Source organism: Megalobrama amblycephala, linkage group LG24 (assembly GCF_018812025.1).
Source record: "Megalobrama amblycephala isolate DHTTF-2021 linkage group LG24, ASM1881202v1, whole genome shotgun sequence".
Classification (NCBI taxonomy): domain Eukaryota; kingdom Metazoa; phylum Chordata; class Actinopteri; order Cypriniformes; family Xenocyprididae; genus Megalobrama; species Megalobrama amblycephala.
The window spans coordinates 31571818-31596045 of record NC_063067.1 but is presented as its reverse complement, the minus strand read 5'-3'; the positions used below and the strand labels follow the sequence as shown (position 1 = coordinate 31596045).

The following is a 24228-nucleotide window of genomic DNA, read 5'->3' as shown; positions in this document are numbered from 1 at the left end:
TTCAATCACTGATGAAATCATGTTGCTTTCTCACTTGCACCCTCATATACTGCAATGCCACTGCTGCAGGTTCAACATCAGCACTCGTGTCACTGCAGTTATTAAAAAGATGCAGTGCATTGCAGAAACCTGTGGGAAAAGTACAGCATTTATGTAATGATCCAGCTGTTGCACGGGCTCAGTCATGCACACCGAGCTCATAGCCAGAAGATGAAACTCAAAAACTATTTGACTTTGTACTGAAGAGTCATCAACAGAGTAATAAGACTAATGTGAGATGCACAAAAAAACAAATATACCAGATTTTAGTTTTAGCTTTGTGGTGTATTACTGCAGTATTTCGATGAGCTCATACATGCCTGCTGAACATCTTTCTGTTACTCTTTGTAGTAAATGTGCTTGTCAAGACCATCGAGAGTTACAGGTTTGAATGCATTCTGAATCCTGAAACCAACACAGAACAGATACGGGCCACCACGCCTTCAGGGTCAATATGACCCAAGGGTTTCCAGAGTCTCAGGTGTCCATTTGCAGTCAAACCCAGAGGACATAATAATGAAGAATCAGAACAATGTGACAGATCCTCCTTAACACGCCTATTGATAAGTGCTACGGGTTCAAAACAGGTTTCAAGCCCATCTACTCCACTTTATGCTAATTGATTCAAACATTATTTGCTTTTGTTTAAATGTAAGAGGCTACTTTATACAATACAAGTGCACTGTAAACCCTAACACTCAAAATAATTAATTGGTCTGAGTAGGATAAACTTAAATTAAACAAATTAGTTCAGTCAAATTAACTTTTATGAGTATTTAGCACTTTATTTTTCCTTTTCACTTTATAAGTCCACAGAACTGATATAACTTAAGTAATCTGAACTGATTCATTGTTTTGAGTTTTATGAACTCATTTTAGACAAACTTAAGAACAATTAAAATGTATGAGTACAAAATAAAAACCAGTTCTGCTTACTTAAACGTAGAATTTCTTAACGTAAACATTTTGAGGCAACTGATTGCCAACTTATTTAGGTTTACAGTGTGTCTTTACAGAAACTAGAGCCTCAATACATGCAGTGAGCAACCCAAAAAACTCTAATGGACCAGAGAATGACCTGTCGAGACATGATTTACAAGATTTACAAGATGGTCTAGCACAAACATCATTACTAGTACACTAAAGCTCTTTCTGTGAATTAAATATTCTAGTAGATTCTCTTACACTTGCAGTAAAAAGGCAACATGTTCACACAGCGCACCATCAGCAAACGATCTCAAATGTCCTCGTGATAGAGGTGTGTCATCCTAATCAAATCATTGTAGTACTATGAGTCTTCTGCTAAAGCACTGCAGAGTAGAAAGCATTTCAAATGTGCAAAAGACAGCAGTTTTAAGACTTAAGTTAGTGTGACTCAGACGGTATACTTTACAATAAAGTTAAATGTCCACATTAGTTAAAATAGCTCATGAACACTGAACAATTTACAGTAGGCTATGTATTAATTTTAGTTCATGTTAATTCCTACATAAACTAAAAGTGCATTGAAAAAAAATAAGTGTAGTGTAGAAGTGTAGGCTGAATAACCAGCGAATTCAACAAACTACACAATATTTTGTTGTTTAATTTTAACATTTATTTTATGTATAGGCTACATGCACTTTGTGAACTCTATCATGATATCAGTGACACTCGCTAAACCAATAGCTAGAAGCAACAACTGGTTTTACAGTCAAAATAGATCATAAAACAAACAATTCATTTATGACTCGGTGAGGGCGAGTCTCAACTGTGAGCTAATTGACACTCTCTCTGTGGATGCTTTGTGAGTCTTTTGGTGCTCTGGCCAAATGTGTGATTCAGAAAAGTAAAAGGAGGCCACCCATTGTCAATTTTGCATTTTTCACTACAAGTTGGCTCATGCCAGTTCGATCTGGTCTCAAGAGGTAAAAAGCATTGTTGGGACCTTGCCCCTTTATAAAAGTGTTTATGGTAATTATCAAAGGCAAGTTATGATCTGTGTCAGGAACACTAGATAACTTGAGGTATCTTTGATGCCTCATTATAATGTGGGGCGGTGTTGCAGTGGTACATTTTGAAACATTTGTTTTATTAGTCGAACATAAAGAAGACCAAAAACACAGACAAATATATAAATAATAAACATATGCATTCATAACAATTTTGTGTTTTAGTATTATTTATATACCATTTGAATTTTCATTCATATTTTGAATAAGTTATAATTTAATGTTTTCAGTTTAATTCTGTCATTTTAGTGTGCTTTTATCATTTTTAGTATTTATATATATTTTTTTAAATATTTCTATTTAGGTTTAATTTATTTTATTTCAGTTTTTGTTTTAGTTTAGTAATAGGTTTTATTTATTTCCATTTTCCAGTTTATTTCCAGTAATTTTGTGCTTGAACTTAAATTTTCGGTTAGTTGCCAAGGCAGCATTTACAAGTTTTTCAACAAATATTTATTTATTATATTAATAGTTAATAGTTGGTAATGACCCTGGTTGCACATATTAAATAATAATGAAAAAATAGCATTAAAACAAAACAAAACAAAACAAAACAAAACAAAACAACACAGCACCAAATACTGTATAAGTCGAATATTACCATCTCCAATTAGTTATACATTTCATTATATTTTAAGAATCACCATTAAGGGTTTCTAACCAAAAGTCTTTCATTTTTTAAGTAGTTCATTTTTTTTTTAAAGGCATTAGACCATCCATTTTATCCAATGACTTTAAATTCTTCTGGGTAAATGATGAGTTAGCTCAGACTGTAAGAACACAGACTGTTGTGTTCAACAGGTTGTGGGTTCGAGTCCCAGTTGAGTTGGTGTGTTCAGAGCTGCTGTTCCTAAGACCATGGACAGGTGGTTTATATCACACCATAGACAATAAAGGGGTCTAAATGAGTGAAGGAAGAGAAAGATTTGTGTCCTTCATCAGATGACTCCTAACATGTTTCCTATGACATTTTTACTACAATATTTTTACATGCATCAAAGGTAAAAAACACTTTAATTTTCTAATATTATACATTTCATATCACCTAATTTCTGGAAAGTGTCTGAAAACGGTTTGTTCGAAGATTCAGTCTCTCTAAACCCCTCTTTTCTGAGAGTTTCCCCTGCTCTGATTGGTCAGATGGTTCAGTCTGTTATAATTGGTTGACCGCTTAGAGCATGTGTCATATATGAAACGTCTATTACCATATCTGAATTTCAGCTCCGGATCATCCTCAGCACTTGATTCGCAATGCTACAAACAGTAATGATGGCGTCCATTTATTATCAATTTGAACCCAAGTCCTCCTCCTTTTGAAGTGCATGCAAAGTGGATTTACTTTCACAGTGCTAAAAACAGCATCTTCACGACATGTCGACGAACTAAACTCTTCAAGGCCTCAGCTACAATGTTTGAGGGAGGGTCAAAGTAGCTGTTGTTCACAGGCAATTTTTGCATTATTGCATTAATTACAAAATTTTAGTTAGTAATTAATAGTATTTCAATATCTTACATTGGTGTTTACGAATGCAGTGTATATCAAATAAGTGACATTTACTGTTCAAAACAGAATGTATTCCTATCTAAACACAGATATCCTAAATGATTGCTAGGCATGTGAAAGTGTGAGTTTAAGTGGAATTGGAGCTTCCTGCATGTTATTAACGGTAGGCTTTTGAAATGGAGAAATCTGTGAATATCACTTAACAGGATAGAGAGGTCAAGTGAAACCCAAGAAACTGCAGACTTTGCCAAATCATTTACTTCATATACACCAATTCCCATGGGCACTCACATTTATTGTAGACGCCCATCACCACACCTCGCTGGTCCATGTTAAGTCGGGTTTATGAGTGAAAAGGGGCCTCAATCACACCTTTTCTCAGAGCTTGATGACCCAGCCCTTTGACTCAGCCTGGAGACTCTGAGACAGAACAGGACGTTTCAGTTATCATTCGAATAATTAAAGGCACTCCTATGAGAAAACTCTTTCCAAAGGAGCTGCACATGGGGGATGCTTCTTTCCACAGATGAGCTGCACATCTCACCACATGCAAACTTATCTCACTTAGTTTGGTTTTCTTACATGGGGAAACATCAAACATGCTTCTCCTTATACAGAAAAGTAAAAGAAGGGTGTTACGATGAACCATGTGCTTTGCATTTTAGGAGACACCTGAAGCATTCCTCAGCCTGTGCTGACAGGCATTACAAATGTTTCTGCAAAGTTTCTGTATGAGAAGCTTGAAGGCAAAGCCAGCAACAATTATAACAAAGTTAGGTAGAAAGTTAATATTTCAAATGTAAAGCTTAATAGTTTTTATTTATATATATATCTATACAGGTGCTGGTCATTTAATTAGAATATCATCAAAAAGTTGATTTATTTCACTAATTCCATTCAAAAAGTGAAACTTGTATATTATATTCATTCATTACACACAGACTGATATATTTCAAATGTTTATTTCTTTTCATTTTGATGATTATAACTGACAACTAAGGAAAATCCCAAATTCAGTATCTCAGAAAATTAGAATATTGTGAAAAGGTTCAATATTGAAGACACCTGGTGCCACACTCTAATCAGCTAATTTAAATGGTCTCTCAGTCTAGTTCTGTAGGCTACACAATCATGGGGAAGACTGCTGACTTGACGGTTGTCCAAAAGACGACCATTGACACCTTGCAAGACACAAAAGGTCATTGCAAAAGAGGCTGGCTGTTCACAGAGCTCTGTGTCCGAGCACATTAATAGAGAGGCGAAGGGAAGGAAAAGATGTGGTAGAAAAAAAGTGTACAAGCAATAGGGATAACCGCACCCTGGAGAGGATTGTGAAACGAAACCCATTCAAAAATGTGGGGGAGATTCACAAAGAGTGGACTGCAGCTGGAGTCAGTGCTTCAAGAACCACTACGCACAGACATATGCAATACATGGGTTTCAGCTGTCACATTCCTTGTGTCAAGCCACTCTTGAACAACAGACAGCGTCAGAAGCATCTCGACTGGGCTAAAGACAAAAAGGACTGGACTGCTGCTGAGTGGTCCAAAGTTATGTTCTCTGATGAAAGTAAATTTTGCAATTCCTTTGGAAATCAGGGTCCCAGAGTCTGGAGGAAGAGAGGAGAGGCACACAATCCACGTTGCTTTAGGTCCAGTGTAAAGTTTCCACAGTCAGTGATGGTTTGGGGTGCCATGTCATCTGCTGGTGTTGGTCCACTGTGTTTTCTGAGGTCCAAGGTCAACGCAGCCGTATACCAGGAAGTTTTAGAGCACTTCATGCTTTCTGCTGCTGACCAACTTTATGGAGACGCAGATTTCATTTTCCAACAGGACTTGGCACCTGCACACAGTGCCAAAGCTACCAGTACATGGTTTAAGGACCATGATATCCCTGTTCTTAATTGGCCAGCAAACTCTTTCAAAATCATTTCAAAATGAGATTTTCCCCCTATTTAAAATTATTATTCTCCAATGAAAGGTTGGATTTTTGTAGATTTTTAAAATAAAAGATCAAAATGATTAACGATGCAGATTTATTTTCACAGCCTTGTTTGGTCATATTTACTACGGGTATGAATAATTTTGAGCACAACTGTGTGTGTGTGTGTATATATATATATATATATATATATATATACAGTGCCCTCCATAAGTATTGGGACAGTAAAGACAAAATTGCTCTGTTAGCTGTGGTGTCAAGACATCTATAAATATGATTAAAAGATTAATATGAGGCAGAAGTACAGAATGTCACATTTTATTATTGACTGTTTCAACACAAAATGTTTTACCAACTCAGCAGTACAGCACTTTTGGAGTTTCATCCCTCTGCCTAATGTGAGCATAAGTATTGGGGCGGTTTAACTTCAATGTAAGCTATGATTAGTTGTAAATCCCTTGCAAGCAATCACAGGAGTGAGTCTGTAACCCATAGACATCACCAAACTCACATGGTTTCACACTTTGAAATGCTTTTCCAGGCCTTAAATGCAGCCATTTTCAACGGTTGCTTGTTTTGGGGAGTTTCTGCCTTTAGTCTCCTCTTCAGCTGGTGAAATGCTTGTTCAATAGGATTTACTTGGCCAAAATAAGACCCAAAATTTCTTTACCATGATAATCTTGATTGAGTTGGCAGTACTAGTGTTTGGGTCATTGTCCTGTTGCCATATGAAGCACTTCCCAGTGAGTCTGGTGGCATTTTCTTGAACACTGGTAGGCAAGATTCTTTTGTACACTTCTGAATTCATTCTTCTGCTGCCATCATTGAATAAGTCATCAATAAAGATGAGTAATCCAGTTCCAGAGGCAGACATGCATGCCCATGACATGACACTACCTCCACCATGCTTTCCAGATGAGCTTGTATGCCTCATTTGCAGTTTCTTTTTTTCTCCACACTTTTGCTTTCCCACTTTGATAAAGGTTAATCTTTGTCTCACGTCCATAAAACTCTGTTCTAAAACTCTACTGGCTCATCTCTGTGTGTTTTTGCAAATTCAAATTGGCTTTCCATTTTGGGTACTGATCAGATGTTTGATCTTGCTGTGTATCCTCTGTAATTCTGCTGGTGAAGTCTCCTGTGAACAGCAGATTGTGAGACCATCACCCCAGCTTTCTGGAGGTTGCTGGTGATTTTAATGACTTTTAGAGGTTTTTTTTCATAGCCCTTGTCATTTGTCTATCATCAACTGCTGTTGATTTTCTCAGCTGACCTGGTCGTTGTTGGTTGCTGAAGCTTGCCGGTGGGATCTGTCTTTTTCAGGACATTCCAAACTGGGCATTCCAAGTCAATCTCCATATTTAAATCCTATTGAACAAGCATTTCACCAGCTGAAGAGGAGACTAAAGGCAGAAACTCACCAAACAAGCAACTGTTGAAAATGGCTGCTTTAAAGGGTTAGTTCACCCAAAAATGAAAATAATGTAATTTATTACTCACCCTCATGTCGTTTCACACCCGTAAGACCTTCGTTCATCTTCAGCAATGACATTGAACTTCTCAAGATCCATAAAGGTACTCAAAACTATTTAAAACAGATCATGTGACTACAGTGGTTCAACCTTAATATTATAAAGCGACGAGAATACTTTTTGTGCGCCAAAAAACAAAACAAAAGTTGTTATTTTGTTTTTGTTTTTTTGGTGCACAAAAAGTTTTCTCTTAGCTTTATAATATTAAGGTTGGACCACTGTAGTTGAACTGTTTTACATATGTTTTTAGTAGCTTTCTGGATCTTGAGAAGTTCAATGTCATTGCTGGCAATGCAGGCCTCACTGAGCCAATAGATTTAATCAAAAATATCTTAATTTGTGTTCTGAAGATGAATGAAGGTCTTACGGGTTTGGAACAACATGAGGGTGAGTAATAAATGACATAATTTTTGGGTGAACTAACCCTTTAAAGGCCTGGAAAAGCCTTTCAAAGTGTGAAACCAAGAGTCTGATGATATGGGTCACAGACTCACTCCTGTGATTGCTTGCAAGGGATTTACAATTAAATATTAGCTTTTACACATTTACATTTACTTATGCTCACATTAGGCAGAGGGATGAAACTCTAAAAGTGCTGTACTTCTTAGTTGCTAAAACATTTTGTGTAGAAACAGTCAATAATAAAATGTGACATTCTGTATTCTATTAATCTTTTAACCATATTTATAGATGTCAATACACTGCGTTCCAAATTATTTATGCAGTTGACATACCAGTAAGATTTCTGTACAATAAACATTCAGATTTTAATTTTTCTAAGAAAATGTTTGTTCGTTTATTTATCCATGTCTTTTTAGATAACTGGTATCAATCTCAGATAAAATAATTTGCCGGGTCTATGGAAACCCTACTTAGAGGTTGTTCCACATTATTAAGCATGTCACAGTTCTCATGCAATATGGGGAGGAAGAAAGATCTTTCTGAAGATGAAAAGCATGAAATGGTGCAATGTTGTGCAAAAGGCATGAAAACAACTAATATTGTGTGAAACTGAATGGAGATTATCGAATTATCATAAGATTTGTGAGTGATTTAGAGCACAGCAGAATTCGGTCAGATAAAAGTTTATTAATGAAAGTTCCTATCAAAAAAATGTATTGTATTAAAAGGGCAGCTATAAAAAAGCCAGTGTTGAGCAGCAAACAGGTATTTGAAGCTGCTGGTGTCTCTGGAGTCTCGAGAAGCTCTCCATCAGGCTGGCAGTTGTGCGTAAAGATGCATTTTAGACACCACTAACCAAACCTCACAAAGAGAAACATTTACAGTGGGTGTAGAAATACATGAAGACTCATTTTTAAATAGTTGTATTCACTGACTAATGCCGTACTACAATGGATGGTCTAAATGGATGGATTTCTGGATGGTTGGTGAATGGCCACCACGTTCCAATAAGACTGCAGCAAGGAGCTGGTGGGTGATGATTTGGGCTGGAATACTGGGAAGTGAGATGGAGGGTATTAAAATGACTTTTGCAAGATATGTGGAGTTCATAACTGGCCATTTTCAGCTATGGTATAAAAAGGAGGATAGTGCAACGCACTATTGTACAATGCACTATGCACTATCCCATGCTGCAAAAAAACACCACAGCAATAAAACTGTTTGAAAATGTATTTCTACACCCCACTGTAAATGTTTCTCTTTGTGAGGTTTGGTTAGTGGTGTCTAAAATGCATCTTTACGCACAACTGCCAGCCTGATGGAGAGCTTCTCGAGACTCCAGAGACACCAGCAGCTTCAAATACCTGTTTGCTGCTCAACACTGGCTTTTTTATAGCTGCCCTTTTAATACAATTAATTTTTTTGACAGGAACTTTCCTCAATAAACCTTTATCTGACTGAGTTCTGCTGTGCTCTAAATCACTCACAAATCTTATGATAATTTGATTATCTCCATTCAGTTTCACACAATATTAGTTGTTTTCATGCCTTTTGCACAACATCGCACCATTTCATGCTTTTCATCTTCAGAAAGCTCTTTCTTCCTCTCCATATGTCATGAGAACTGTGACTTGCTTAATAATGTGGAACAACCTCTAAGTAGGGTTTCCATAGACCTGGCAAATTATTTTGTCTGTGATTGATTCCAGTTATCTAAAAAGACATGGATAAATAAACGAACAAACATTTTCTTAGAAGAACTAAAATCTGAATGTTTATTGTACAGAAATCTTACTGATTTGTCTCTTGCATAATATTTTGGAACGCAGTGTACATATGGATGGCACTGTATGTGAACAAATAAGAAAATTCCTGTATTTTTCACCATTTTCAACACCTTTGTGCCTCCACTTGTTCGATTTAACAAAGGAATGTGGAATATATCATTAGTATTAATCTTTAAAACACTAATCAATTAATAACTGTACTCTATATCAAATCTCAAAATGAATATCCATTTTTTATACTGCACATTATAATGTTGTGATGTCTAAATTTACTACAGTAGAAACATTTAACATTTTTGATTTTAGTTTTATTTTTAGTTTATTTTGTTTATTATGGATCAGTTATCAGCTATAACATGAAAACAAATGGTAAAAATGGGTGCATCCATATTTGAACCTATTTTAAAACTATTTTAGTGCAGAAATGAAGCACTTCACAGGTCATAAGTCAATGATGACATAAAGTTGAGGTACTTCCAATGCTTTAACACACTTTTTACTTTTACATTGACATGCCATTTTTACTTGCACAAAGTTTTGTTTCTTAGTGCCTTTTGACAGAACAAATAGTTCTTGCAGCTCATTCCATGTGTATGTTTCTCAGAGCACTGAAACTCGAATAAGCGCATACTGAAGAATCTCTTTCATTCCGCATGCTTTTAAAATGCATCTGAATAATTAAAGGCACACCCATAGGAAAATGATAATTTGGAAAAGATTAGCACAGTTAATTATTCCTATCTACAAGTTATTCAAATTGATATTATTACACATAGAGTTGTACACAAGTGAAAGTGTGCCCAAGGTGTATATTTTTTATACACAGGACATTTACTCCCATTATGTAACACAAACTGAGATTTTGGTCAGCAGAAATCATTTCATGCACACAAACCTGACTCCACACAGTAGTAAATGTTATTTTATTTCATAAAGACAGTTATTTCATGAGTTCATAAGGCCATGTTTTCGTGAATGGTTGTAACCATATTTGGAAATTAATCTCAATGGCTTGGGTGTGGACAAGAAAAGGGGTGTGGTCTAGAGGGGTGGGACCCTTCATACTCATTAGTGATTGGTGGACTTTCATGAAAAGGAAGCTATCCCTTGTTTCAACATGATGCAAACGTGTACGTTTGAGCAAGCATGCAACTCTCACATTTCAACTCAAGAGCTGACTTTTAATGGCATCATACATTATAGAAGACTCTGAAAACAAAGGAGACATTATTATAGAGTAAAACTAAGTAAAAAAAAATGTGGTTTGCATTTTTCATTGTAGCCCAATTTCACTCATTCTTTTGTGAGATGCACACAAAACAGCTGATACACTGATGTAAGCAAACAGATTACAGCAATAATCACACAGCTCAGGAAATAGCAACTCTCAGGAGATATATATTTACAACCACGTTAAACAGAAATGACACGGAACAATGAAAAGACAGATCTTAAAGTTATTAAATACACAGACAGAGTAATCAAGGTAAAACAGAACAGATGTAGGAGACTAACTAGGAACACAGACGGGCAGGCAGACAGGGAAAACCAAACACAATGACAATAAAACCAAACATAACCATTACAAATGGGGGTTTTTACACTTTTTTACCGATAGGCCATAAAACAGAGATCAATTTGCTACAGTCAAAAAGTCACACGCTGAAATAATAAATTATAGACAAAAGATCATGTAAAAGTATGAAGTATCAAGTTCAACAGTGGAAGTTACAAGACAGTAAAAAGACACTCCAGTAAATACTTGCATAAATCTCAATCTGGACCATTTCCAAGCATTGCGTTATTGGCACTTTTGGGCCCCACCTAATGTGTACAACAAAATTACAGCTTTCATGTACAGACAATATAAAACACATACGTATGACTAACCGATCAACGATTTACTTTCTTTGTTGCTCAGTCTGGTGATGCCTGACTTAAGTCGAGTACACACTGCATGATTTTTATCTCATGACTGTTGCGTGCCAGACTGTGTGTAATTATCCAAGTGAGATCTTGGGTAAAACCAAAGGTACAAGCCATAAACTTGTGGCGTACGAAAGTAGCTTTAACACAAAAGCATTTTAGTGAAGCCAAAGCTTTTAGAGAATACTCTTGGGATAAATTCAGTTGCATGAAAAAGTATGTGAACCACTTGCAGAATCTGTGAAAATGTGAATACTTTTAACAAAATAAGAGAGATCATACAAAATGCATGTTATTTTTTGTTTAGTACTGTCCTGAGTAAGATATTTTACATAAAAGATGTTTACATACATAATCCATAAGACAAAAAAAAAAAAAATAACTGAATTTATCCTGTTCAAAAGTTGTGAACCATTGATTCTCATACTGTGTGTGGTTACCTGATGATCCACGACTGTTTGTGTGTTTTGTGATGGTTGTTCATGAGTCTCTTGTTTGTCCTGAGCAGTTAAACTGAGCTCTGTTCTTCAGAAAAATCCTCCAGATCCTGCAGATTCTTCAGTTTTCAAGCATCTTTTGCATATTTGAACCCTTTCCAGCAGTGACTGAATGATTTTGAGATTCATTTTATCACACTGAGGACGACTGAGGGACTCAAACTCAACTATTAAAAATCATTCAAACATTCACTGATGCTCCAGAAGGAAACACGATGCATTAAGAGTCGGGGGGTGAAAACTTTTGAATTCAAATATCAAGGTAAATTGTACTTAATTTTTCTGCCGGGAAACATGCAAGTATCTTCTGTTGCTTCCGAAGGGCAGTACTAAATGAAAAACAATGATATTTAAACAAAATAAGAAAAATTGCGACATCTTCATCCTGTTCAAAAGTTTTCACCCCCGACTCTTAATGCATCGTGTTTCCTTCTGGAGCATCAGTGAATGTTTGAATGATTTTTAATAGTTGTGTTTGAGTCCCTCAGTCGTCCTCAGTGTGATAAAATGGATCTGAAAATCATTCAGTCACTGCTGGAAAGGGTTCAAATATGCAAAAATGCTTGAAAACTGAAGAATCTGCAGGATCTGGAGGATTTTTCTGAAGAACAGAGCTCAGTTTAACTGCTCAGGACAAACAAGAGACTCATGAACAACCATCACAAAACACACAAACAGTCGTGGATCATCAGGTAACCACACACAGTATTGAAAACCAATGGTTCACATACTTTTGAACAGGGTTATTTTAATAAATTCAGCTTTTTTGTCTTGTGGACTATATGTAAACATCTGTTATGTAAAATATCTTACTCAGGACAGTACTAAACAAAAAAATAACATGCATTTTGTATGATCTCTCTTATTTTGTTAAAATGATTCATTTTCACAGATTCTGCAAGTGGTTCGCAAACTTTTTCATGCAACTGTATGTGTATAAAACAATGTCCATTGAAGGAAGGTATCCACAGACACCAGAGGAAGGAAGACAGAAGACAAGGAATTGGTCTGGTCTGACTTCATTAATGCTCCCTTCACGTGCAATGGGAAATTTGATAATTCCCACTTCTGAAGTTGTGATTACGAGCTCATCACATTCAAGTTTCAAAATGGGAGAGCGTTCATGTGCATATTTTACCTAGGAAACTCATATTTACGATAATTCCGAGAGCATGTGAAGGCAGCATAAGGCCTTACTAAGGTAGAGGCAGTCAGAAAAGCTGAAAACGTCAACTGTCAAAAATAGTTTTCCTGATTTTGTTCACCTCCTCTCTTTCCTGCAGCAGGCAATGCTGATTAACGCCAGGTGTCATCCATAATCACCAACAATGAATCCTTTGTTGCGATTGGGAGAACGAGGACGGGGATAAATTAGAAGCAGAAACACCATTTAATAGGGTATGATGTAACTAGCTATGCTTCCATCACCCTGTTTTTATGTGCATTTTGAAGTATCGCATCAGAAACGAGTGATGGAAATGCCAAAATTTGAATGAAAAAAAAATCCCTTAATTTGCAAAATTACGCTCGCCCCAGGAGGTTTTTTGACTTGTGCATTTTTTAATGCATTTGCCGAATAAATTCTGACGAAGCAAACATTAAACCCACGTGACTAATGGGCTGTTTCCGCTGATGGTGTTTTAGGCCCTGTCCACGCAAACAAGGGTATTTTCAAAACGCAGCCTTTACCATTTGCTTTGGCCATTCGTCCACACGCTAACACAGTATCAGGTCACTGAAACTGAACCTTTTTGAAAACTCCTGCTGGTAAAGATTTTCAGGAACTCCAGTTGCCGTGTTGTCGTGTAGCCGGTGAAACCGGACACTTTGTCTTGTTATCTCCTTTGTTTGACGTCACATCGTGTGCCACTATCTCCTTTATTTACATGAAGCCAGTCTGTGCAATGGCGGACGTAGCCAAAATATTGCTGCTAATAACGGTGCTAACAGGGCTTTGATTGGCCAACATGGCTTTTACGGTTAGGCTTATATTGCCGCCTGTTGTTTCGGCAGGCTCTTGACAGCACTTCATAGCTTGTTTTTGCATTTTCATGTGGACAGAGATTTTTTTTTTTTTTAACGGAGGAAAAACTCTATTTATAAAAATACCTGTGGACTAAGCCATATTTACTGTTGGTTACTAGCTTACCAATACCACTGTCATCTGCTCGAACAACTTGATGGAAATGCACCTAATTTTCATTCTTTTTTTGCAAACTTTGAAAAGATTCGCTTCACGTTTGGATGGAAACCCCATCTCCGCCATGCTTCATGATGTTACAAATGTGCCAGCCTATTTTGATATTGTTTGCTTGGCTATTTGTGAGAAGTAGTGTGTTTGATTTGTTTGTTTTTAACGTGTGACCAAAAAAAAAAAAAAAACCATGGTGCTATATGAGAAAACACAGAGTGGAATGTTGTTCAAATGTGCCTCCTGCAATCATAAGTATTATGTAAATATAATATGTATATATTAAGTATTAAGTATTAATATTATGTTATAATATTAGATGTCCTGTTTTAAGTTTTTAAATTTTAATGCAAATGTTTCACAATATCCTGCCTGAGATGTTGTTGCTGCACCTTTTTAAATGTGTTTTCCCTTTTTTTTTTTTTTTTTTTTTTTAGTTTTTCTCTTGTCATAGACTGGTAAAGTAAAATGTAATACTATTTTGTCTAAATAAATAACAAATAAAACAGTAAAAACTAAAATCTATCATTTTAAATGCTATCAAGTGAATTTAGGCATTATAAAATTATAATGTTCAGTATGAAAAATGAATATTTGTTTTAATATATGCTAAAAAATAAAGACTAACTATTAGTAAATATGATGTGTGTATGTATATATATATATATATATATATATATATATATATAGTGTGTGTGTGTGTGTGTGTGTGTGTGTGTATCGAGTGAAACCTAACCTAACAGTCTGTTAGTTGACATGTAGTTTCAAAGTTACTTATAGTTATTGAATTAAAAAAATAACACTAAAGTGACAACAAATAATTACAACTGAGTACACAAATTTCACATTTGCCCATGCTAATGTTATTGAATGTTAATTCATGTCTTTTTGATCACATAAAAATATGTGGTCTCTATAGGGGATGCTTTTCACAGCATCTTTGATCTCACAATTCAATCTCCCACATTGTTTAACTTGTATCACCTGATAGATTGCATTATGTACATTCAAAGATGCCGGGGTGAAACTCCACCAAAACCCCCTCAGCATCTGACAAAGACTTGACAGTATCAGTGTTCAGATCAATGGATTTGCAATGGGCTGTACCATTTTTAAAAATGCACTGGGAGCTAAAGTACCATGTTAAAAAAAAAAAAAAATAGAGTGACTCCTGATTTTATTTTATTTATTTATTTTTTACAAAGAAATATACCTGGTTTTCCCCTCAGCAACAAGTGGCTTTGCTTATAGAGGCCCCTGCTAATGTGCTAGCCCTCTCATGTCAATAAACCCAACATTATCTCTTCCTGTTGTACTTTGATGAATACTTACAAGGTTTCTACATTAATCTCTCAGACCTGTCCACTTCAGCAACAAGTCTGCAGTTCTAAACCATTTAAACATGATAGGGGAGATAATAACATGCTAACAAAAGCAGCACGCGTTGTTAAATAATGCCACCTAAGGACAGGTACAAAAATAACCACGCTGCTCTTGCAGTCACCATGTACTGTTGTGAGTTCTGATACTTACCTGTAACTATCAATTAAAGTTAAGCACACTAATGAAAGCAATGCTGTATACATTCCCATTAACGTTTGTGCCGTGTGTTTTATTACGCGGTAACATAAAAATCTGCTTTGCATGGAACTGCATCAGCCCTCTGGGAACCACAGAACAAGGTGGTGAAGTAGTGTTCGTGACAGAGCCATTTAGGTGAGAGAACAGTGGCTTGATTGTTTGACTGGAAAGAGGAGCCTGCAGTTCACAATGGCTTCCAGGACAAGCGCCAGGCTTCAACATTCAAGCCCTTCATCAAATATTCCCCCATTTAATACTCCTGCATGACGCTTAAAGCAAACAGAGAGCCCAAATTCATGAAATATGCATGTTGTTTAGTTAGTTTGCCATGCGTTAATATATAGAATGTATAACTACAGTGTTTTGGATTACAGAGCACTAGTAAAATACAAAAGTTTTGTAGTAGAAGCAAAAGGAGGGTGTGTAGAATTACTGGAAGTTTTGACCCTGTTTTTCTACTCCCTGTTCTTCTTTTAATTTTTGCACTTTACATGAGTGTGTGTATGTAAGGCAGGGTGTGGCCTGACCCTGCTGAAAGTACTCCCATACCAGCCCAGCAAGATGGGTGTATGTATCAGTTGGAGAGTGGAGAAAGGCAGGACAGGAGCCTGAGGCCGAAAGGGGAGTGATCAGATGAGCCCCTCCCGTGGCATAAGAGGTATAAAAGCCCTTGCTGTCCTCGGAGAAGGCACTCAGAGGGATTTATCTTTCCTCTAGTGAGCTCACCTGCTCTGGATCTCTCTCTGTCTCCTCCTGCTCTTTCTCTGACCAGTCCTCATCCCCTCATAGACGACAGCAGCCATGACTTCAATTAAAACAGTACAGTACAGCAGCGGCGGAAGCTTGAGCGGCGGCTTTTGTGGTGGTGGAGGTATTAGAAAGAGCTTCTCTAGCATGTCTGCCAGCGCAGCTCCCATTGGCAGCAGGATGAGCTCTGTGTCATTCCGTCGCTCCGGCGGTGGTGGCGGAGCCGGCTTTGGAGGAGGATCCGGCTTTGGAGGAGGATCCGGAGCAAGCTACAGCTACAGCATTGGCGGTGGAGGTCTCGGAGTTGGTCTCGGAGGTGGTTACGGCGGTGGTGCTGGATTCGGCGGTGGTTCAGGTTTCGGAGGTGGTGCAGGATTCGGTGGCGGTGCAGGATTCGGTGGTGGTGCTGGATTCGGCGGTGGTGGATTTGGTGGAGGATTCGGTCATGGCGGTATGGCACCCATCACAGCTGTCACAGTCAACCAGAGCCTCCTAGCTCCATTGAACCTAGACATCGACCCCAACATCCAAGCTGTCCGCACCCAGGAGAAAGAGCAGATCAAGAACCTCAACAACCGCTTTGCTTCCTTCATTGACAAGGTTAGTTTTCTCTTTGCAAACATGCACAGCTGCACAACACAACAATCTGATCTTGTTCCTCTGACATTTTGAATGTTTGGTTTTCATGCACACATTTCAAGGGCCTTCATCTGATCTGGGTTCTGCTCATTAAATATTTCACAGCCAGTCACTTGCACCCAGAAATCCTGCTAGTGTCAGGTTCAGTAGAACAGTAAGCACATAGGATGCCATTGCATATGCATCATTATCACTAAACTTCAGTAAAGCAGTCAAAATCTACATCTTAGCACAGGCTTGAGTTGTTTTCCTTGTATGCAATTGTTCTTTGATGGTGAGGGTGAGTTTGGAAACCCAAGCCAGGTAAGATCCAATGACTGGACCAATCCAAATAAGGGCATGGATCAAGTTTTCATCTATCCATATGGCAGCAATGCAGATATGTATATGTGTGTGTGTAACAGATGAGTATCATCTTTAACTCTTACTCAAAGTAATACCTTGTCATAAAATGCTCCTAAAAGTCTTATAGACGTAACTTCATGTAGGTCCTAATAATCACTTTCATCTTTTCTTAAACAAACCTAGATTCCTGTTTTGATTATCTTAGACCTTTGGGGAATTCACTATGTAACCACACCTTGTAAATTTCACCCCATACTTAATGTAGCTGCTACGCCCATTTGTGTGATTCTGACAAGAGATATGATCAGCAAGCATGTAGCTCAAATAACAACTGATGTCATCAATGTTTTGTTCTTTTTATGTGAATCCTCAAAGTTCAAAGTCATTGTGAGGTTGTGCACATAATTAAATTCATGCCAAGAATCTACAGAATGGAGGGTACAGTTAGCACCTGAGGGTAAAGGCGTGCCATATCATCTCTGTTAAGGCCTGGCATTTGGCACAGGTCTTCTAAGAGCCTCGCCTTTATGCCAGGAGGGAAAGGTTTTAGGAGTAGTCTGAACATGTTGAGGTGTCATGTGAGGTTAACATTATATGATCTCAAAGGGGAGAGTGCATATTAATTAGACAGTTACTCCAAGAATCTGTGCTGGCCAACACGGCATGGCACACATGCTAACAAATTTCTCTAAAGTTGCCAAAGGTGTGTCAACGCAAGTCTAGATATGCAATAAGAGGTGTGCTTGATAATTACTGCATAAGACACATCTTGGGCATAAGTAATTGCATATCAAATGGCCCTGATGCCTTCTTTTCCTAATAAAGCCATTTATTCAAATTCTTTATTGGTTTATTTCAAATACAGGTGCGCTTCCTAGAGCAGCAGAACAAAGTACTTGAGACAAAATGGAGTTTACTGCAGGACCAGACGACAACCCGCTCCAACATCGACGCCATGTTCGAGGCCTACATCGCCAACCTGCGCAGACAGCTTGATGGACTTGGTAATGAGAAGATGAAGCTAGAAGGAGAGATGAAGAACATGCAGAATTTGGTGGAGGACTTCAAGAACAAGTAAGTACAGTAGCTGTGTGTTTAGGGAGTCTAGGTATAATTTCACAAGAAATGTGCTAAAATGGAAAACTTATCTTTGCAGATATGAGGATGAAATCAACAAGCGTGCCGCAGTGGAAAATGAATTTGTCCTGCTCAAGAAGGTAACACCTTTGGCTGCTTTCTTGACCCTCTAGTTATATTATTTTCAACTATTTTGATTGTTCATCAGTAGAGTCTACCCATTATATTGAGCTTTGTGCATTTCTTCATAGGATGTTGACGCTGCTTACATGAACAAGGTTGAGCTTGAGGCCAAGGTTGATTCCCTTCAAGATGAAATCAACTTCCTTAGAGCCATCTTTGAGGAGGTGAGCGTTTGATGGAATTATATGATGACTGCAATGCTAGTTTCCAATGTTAGGTTTATCTCAATGCCTTATACCCTCACCTTGCAATTTTAGGAGCTCCGTGAACTCCAGGGACAGATCAAAGACACATCAGTCATTGTGGAAATGGACAACAGTCGCAACCTGGACATGGATTCCATCGTTGCCGAGGTCCGTGCTCAGTATGAGGACATTGCCAACCGCAGCCGTGCTGAGGCCGAGTCGTGGTACAAACAGAAGGTGAGAAAAGAATCAAGCATCAAATATCAAACAAAGACTATTTTGAAGCAACCAACTGGCAGATCCTAATGATAATGTCTCCTTTTTCACCTCCCAGTTCGAGGAGATGCAGTCATCTGCCGGCAAATATGGAGATGACCTTCGCAACACCAAGGCCGAGATTGCTGAGCTCAACCGCATGATCAGCAGACTTCAGAATGAAATTGAATCTGTCAAGGGACAAGTAAGTAGTTGCTTTTTGGACGAGGTTTCGGCCTAAATTAGATTGCCAACTAAATCCTTAGTGTGTACTAAATGTGCTTTCAAATAAAAGTTCATCCAATTATCGAAACGTGCATGTTATGTTAGGAATAATGTAATGTAAAGGAGTCCCTGAGAAGTGGACAGGAATAATGTAAAAGTGCTGCTGAAAACTAAAGTTGTAATGTCTTCTTTGAATTGCTCAGCGTGCCAACCTGGAAGCTCAGATCGCTGAGGCTGAGGAGCGTGGAGAACTGGCAGTGAAGGATGCCAAGCTCCGCATTAAGGAACTGGAGGAGGCCCTGCAAAGAGCAAAGCAGGATATGGCGCGCCAGGTGCGTGAGTACCAGGAGCTCATGAATGTCAAACTGGCCTTGGACATTGAGATCGCAACCTACAGGAAGCTTCTGGAAGGAGAGGAGTCCAGGTTAGTCACTTTTCTAATCTGAAAGTTGAAGTATTTTTTATTCTCTTGAAATTTGTCTATATCTAGACATTGACATTTATTTTCTTTTAATTTTATTAGGATTGCTACTGGTGGCAGTGCTGCAACCATCCACATCCAGGAGTCAAGCAGCAGTAAGCTTATTATATTTTTATCTTTACCTTATATAAAAAGATATTTTCAGCACATAATTTGCTGTAATAGAGTGCATTGGTGTTGTTCAGTATAACTAATGTCTTTGTTCGTTGGTTCACAGGTGGTGGCGGCAGCTTCGGATACGGTGGTGGTAGCGGCTTCGGTGGAGGCAGCGGCTTCGGTGGAGGCAGCGGATTCGGTGGTGGCAGCGGCTACGGTGGTGGCAGCGGCTTCAGTGGTGGCAGCGGCTTTGGATATGGCGGTGGCTCCAGCCTGAGCATGAGCGGTGGCGGCGGCGGCGGCGGTGGTCAAATCTCAGTGTCCCGCTCCTCTGTGGTGCAGTCTAGCCAGAAGCGCCGCTTCTAAACTCGTCCACCCAGTTCCCTCTTCCTCTTCATCTACCACCTGGGAAACAAGATCTTTTCACTCCCCATTTCAATGTGTTCATACATTTTTGATGTGTTTAACCCCCAAACCACCGTGACCCAAAGAGACTTTAATGTCAAAGTGTTACACCTGCAGAACGTCTTGTCACATTCACCGTGTTGTCTTTATTCTTGTTGTTTCCTCTTGGCATCGCTCCTCATCCAGAGTGCAAATTGTCCTTAAGGGGATGTACTATTGGAAAAGAGCTAATAAGAGAGACAAAGCATGAAGCTCAAGATGAATAGCTTTTGTTGCTCTGTGTTACAACATGTAAGTATTAAATGCAAACAACTGCTTATCAACTGACATAAATTCCTTGTCACTACGACCAGCGTTGTTAATGCTTCGGCTGCATTATAGTGCAACAAAAGCTACTCATTTGAGATTTTACTTCCCTCAGAGAGGAGTAACTTTTACTCTTTTCTGTCCCTGATTTTGGATGATGGGCTGATGAGCTGTTCTGTCAAAATTGTTGTATTCATCAAATCATGAACTATGTACCACATGGAAACATCAATAAATCAGGGTTCTATACAATCATTTGTCTTCAGTTTTTATTTCATCAACTTTTCTCTTTTACACAATATAGGAATACACAAATGTAACTAAAACTTGATCATTTAATCATCAGTGCTATAGAGGTATATGGGTCCATGATATAAGAGTGTCCACAATCAAGAAACGGAATATAAAAAAATAAAAAATAAAACTTTTTTACCATTTTCAAGAAAAGTTTAAATCTAAAAATGCAGTGGAACTGCAAAATTAAAGAGTTATAAGATAACACATTAATCTTAAATATTAAATACATGTGAGTGTACACATATTAGCTTTCAAAAATATTTAAAAATATATATATATTTTAAGGTATTTTTCAAATATTACAAATAGTCATTATGTTTTTGGTGACAGTATTCTTTTAAATACTTTGGAATACTATTTTTTTTTTTAAAGGGACAAAGCTCCAAGACCAGCAATTATTAGTAAAAGTAATTAAAATCAGCACAAAATAATATTACAAACAAGGACATTTAGGCATATCTCATATTCCAGATCCATAGATGTGACCTGTTTGAGACTGGATATTGATCCACCACTGTTCTGAATATTGATTATGTTGTTAGGACATGAAGCTGGTGCAATAGGGAAAAATGACACACTTCTTGTGATCATCACCTCAAGATTTGGAAAAGGTCATCAGGCGCAATACATTCAGAAAAAACATGCAAAGTCACAACACTTCTGAGAGTTAAATATCGCTGTTAAATGTACACTACACTTTAAACATGTGTTGGCTAAACAGATAAACACTACCCAACCACTATTCATACGCGTTCCCATAGGACCTAAAAACCACACCTGACCAAGCAGAGCCAAAATATCGGGTTACAACAGGGGAACTAAGCTTCCATTCAATGAGGGTTTGGCTGGCAGGTCAGTTAGCATTACTCATACTCCTTAAAGGACAATTCTGTTGTTGTCTTAAGTGGATAAACCTGATAGTTAATTGTCCTTTGAGAGATCTACCCTCTGTTGAAAGCCGTCGATTGATTTATCAGAGCGAAGACCTCGCGACCAGGTCAAATGTGATGTATCATTACAAACTAACCTGATACAGCTTCTTGACACACTATCATCCCGCTATCCAAAATTAACGGTGCGGGAAAAACATCAAAGCATATCGGCATTGCTCAATGGAAACTTGTGGTAACTTAAAGGGCAGTGTGTAAATTTTAACAGCATCTAGCAGTGAGGTTTGCAAATTGCAATATAGGAGAAGCTACGGTGGCCAACACAGGACAAAGATATTGTCGTCTGAGACAGCAGAGAGAAGACATTAAGCAAACACGCTGTGTAGAGCAGTTTGTCCGTTTAGGGCTACTGTAGAAACATGCTGGCGTGAAATGACGACTTATGTAAGGGGAGCCGCGGTGTATGCAGATAGAAATGGCTCATTTTAAGGTAATAAAAATATAACGGTTCATTATGTAAAATCTTTATAAACCACTGAAAGCATAGTTATGTATATTATATTGCATTTCTGTCAATAGATCCTCTTAAAATGGACACATTGCACCTTTAAAATTACTAACTTATACTAGCTAATAGCATCCCCTAACGGTTATTTGTCAATTTTACATCTAACTAACGTCAAATTGCTTATCTATCTATCTATCTATCTATCTATCTATCTATCTATCTATCTACAGTACAGTCCAAAAGTTTGGAACCACTAAGATTTTTAATGTTTTTAAAAGAAGTTTCGTCTGCTCACCAAGGCTACATTTATTTAATTAAAAATACAGTAAAAAACAGTAATATTGTGAAATATTATTACAATTTAAAATAACTGTGTACTATTTGAATATATTTGACAAAGTAATTTATTCCTGTGATGCAAAGCTGAATTTTCAGCATCGTTACTCCAGTCTTCAGTGTCACATGATCCTTCAGAAATCATTCTAATATGCTGATTTGCTGCTCAATAAACATTTATGATTATTTTCAATGTTGAAAACAGTTGTGTACTTTTTTTTTTCAGGATTCCTTGATGAATAGAAAGTTCAAAAGAACAGCATTTATCTGAAATACAAAGCTTCTGTAGCATTATACACTACCGTTCAAAAGTTTGGGGTCAGTAAGAATTTTTATTTTTATTTTTTTGAAAAGAAATTAAAGAAATGAATACTTTTAGCAAGGATGCATTAAATCAATCAAAAGTGGCAGTAAAGACATTTATAATGTTACAAAAGATTAGATTTCAGATAAACACTGTTCTTTTGAACTTTCTATTCATCAAATAATCCTGAAAAAAAATATTGTACACAAATATTTTGTACAATTGTACACATTAAATGTTTGTTGAGCAGCAGATCAGCATATTAGAATGATTTCTGAAGGATCATGTGACACTGAAGACTGGAGTAACGATGCTGAAAATTCAGCTTTGCCATCACAGGAATAAATTACTTTGTGAAATATATTCAAATAGAAAACAGTTATTTTAAATTGTAATAATATTTCACAATATTACTGTTTTTTACTGTATTTTTAATTAAATAAATGTAGCCTTGGTGAGCAGACGAAACTTCTTTTAAAAACATTAAAAATCTTAGTGGTTCCAAACTTTTGGACTGTACTGTATAGATATAAATAAATATTAAATATAATTATTAAATATTAAATACATTATATATATATATATATATATATATATATATATATATATATATATATATATATATATATATATATATATTTTTTTTTTTTTTTTTTTTTTTTTTTAATCTGTGTAAAAAATGTAAAAAGACAAAAATGTGATTAAAATATTTGAATAAATAAAAGGTTATGAGTAGAACAAAAGAAACCTAATGTAATTTAAAAGAAACTAAATATTTTCACAATAATATTTTAGATATATAATATTAATTCCACAGTATAAATTGGGTATTAATACATTTATATACAGTTGAGCTCAAAAGTTTACATACCCCTTGCACAATCTTTGAAAATGTGAATAATTTTAACAAAATAAGAGAGATCATACAAAATGCATGTTATTTTTTATTTAGTATTGTCCTGAGTAACATATTTTACATAAAAGATGTTTATATATAGTCCACAAGACAAAAAAAAATGCTAAATTTATAAAAATGACCCCGTTTAAAAGTTTACCCTTGATTCTTCATATGCTGTGTGGTCACCTGGATGATCTACGAACTGTTTGTGTGTTTTGTGATGGTTGTTCATGAGTCTCTTGTTTGTCCTGAGCAGTTAAACTGAGCTCTGTTCTTCAGAAAAATCCTCCAGATCCTGCAGATTCTTCAGTTTTCAAGCATTTTTGCATATTTGAACCCTTTCCAGCAGTGACTGAATGATTTTGAGATCCGTCTTTTCACACTGAGGACAACTGAGGGAAAAAGGTTCAAACATTCACTGATGCTCCAGAAGGAAACACGATGTATTAAGAGTCAGGGGGTGAAAACTTTTGAACAGGATGAAGAAGTCCAAATGTTTCTTATTTTGTTTAAATATCAGATTTTTTCATTTAGTACTGCCCTTCGGAAGCAAAAGAAGATATTTTCACATTTCCTGGAAGACAAATTTGGTACAATTTACCTCGATATTCAAATTCAAAAAGTTTTCACCCCCCGACTCTTAATGCATCGTGTTTCCTT

The 24228-nt window shown here is 37.0% G+C and overlaps 1 protein-coding gene and 1 non-coding gene across 2 annotated transcripts; both read left to right on the top strand.

Moving 5' to 3' along the window:
• The first annotated feature begins 2856 nt into the window (after positions 1-2856).
• LOC125260859 lies at positions 2857-2988 on the top strand. The gene has a single exon (XR_007183151.1). It is a non-coding gene; the product is annotated as a small nucleolar RNA SNORA11 (small nucleolar RNA).
• Positions 2989-16067: 13079 nt separating this feature from the next.
• Positions 16068-20587, top strand: krt5 (keratin 5). The gene is made up of 9 exons (XM_048178472.1): positions 16068-16738; positions 17988-18196; positions 18279-18339; positions 18451-18546; positions 18640-18804; positions 18902-19027; positions 19251-19471; positions 19571-19623; positions 19746-20587. Exons 1-9 carry the CDS (start codon positions 16193-16195, stop codon positions 19988-19990), a joined length of 1722 nt encoding a protein of 573 aa, XP_048034429.1. The 5' UTR covers positions 16068-16192; the 3' UTR covers positions 19991-20587.
• The last annotated feature ends 3641 nt before the right edge of the window (positions 20588-24228 follow it).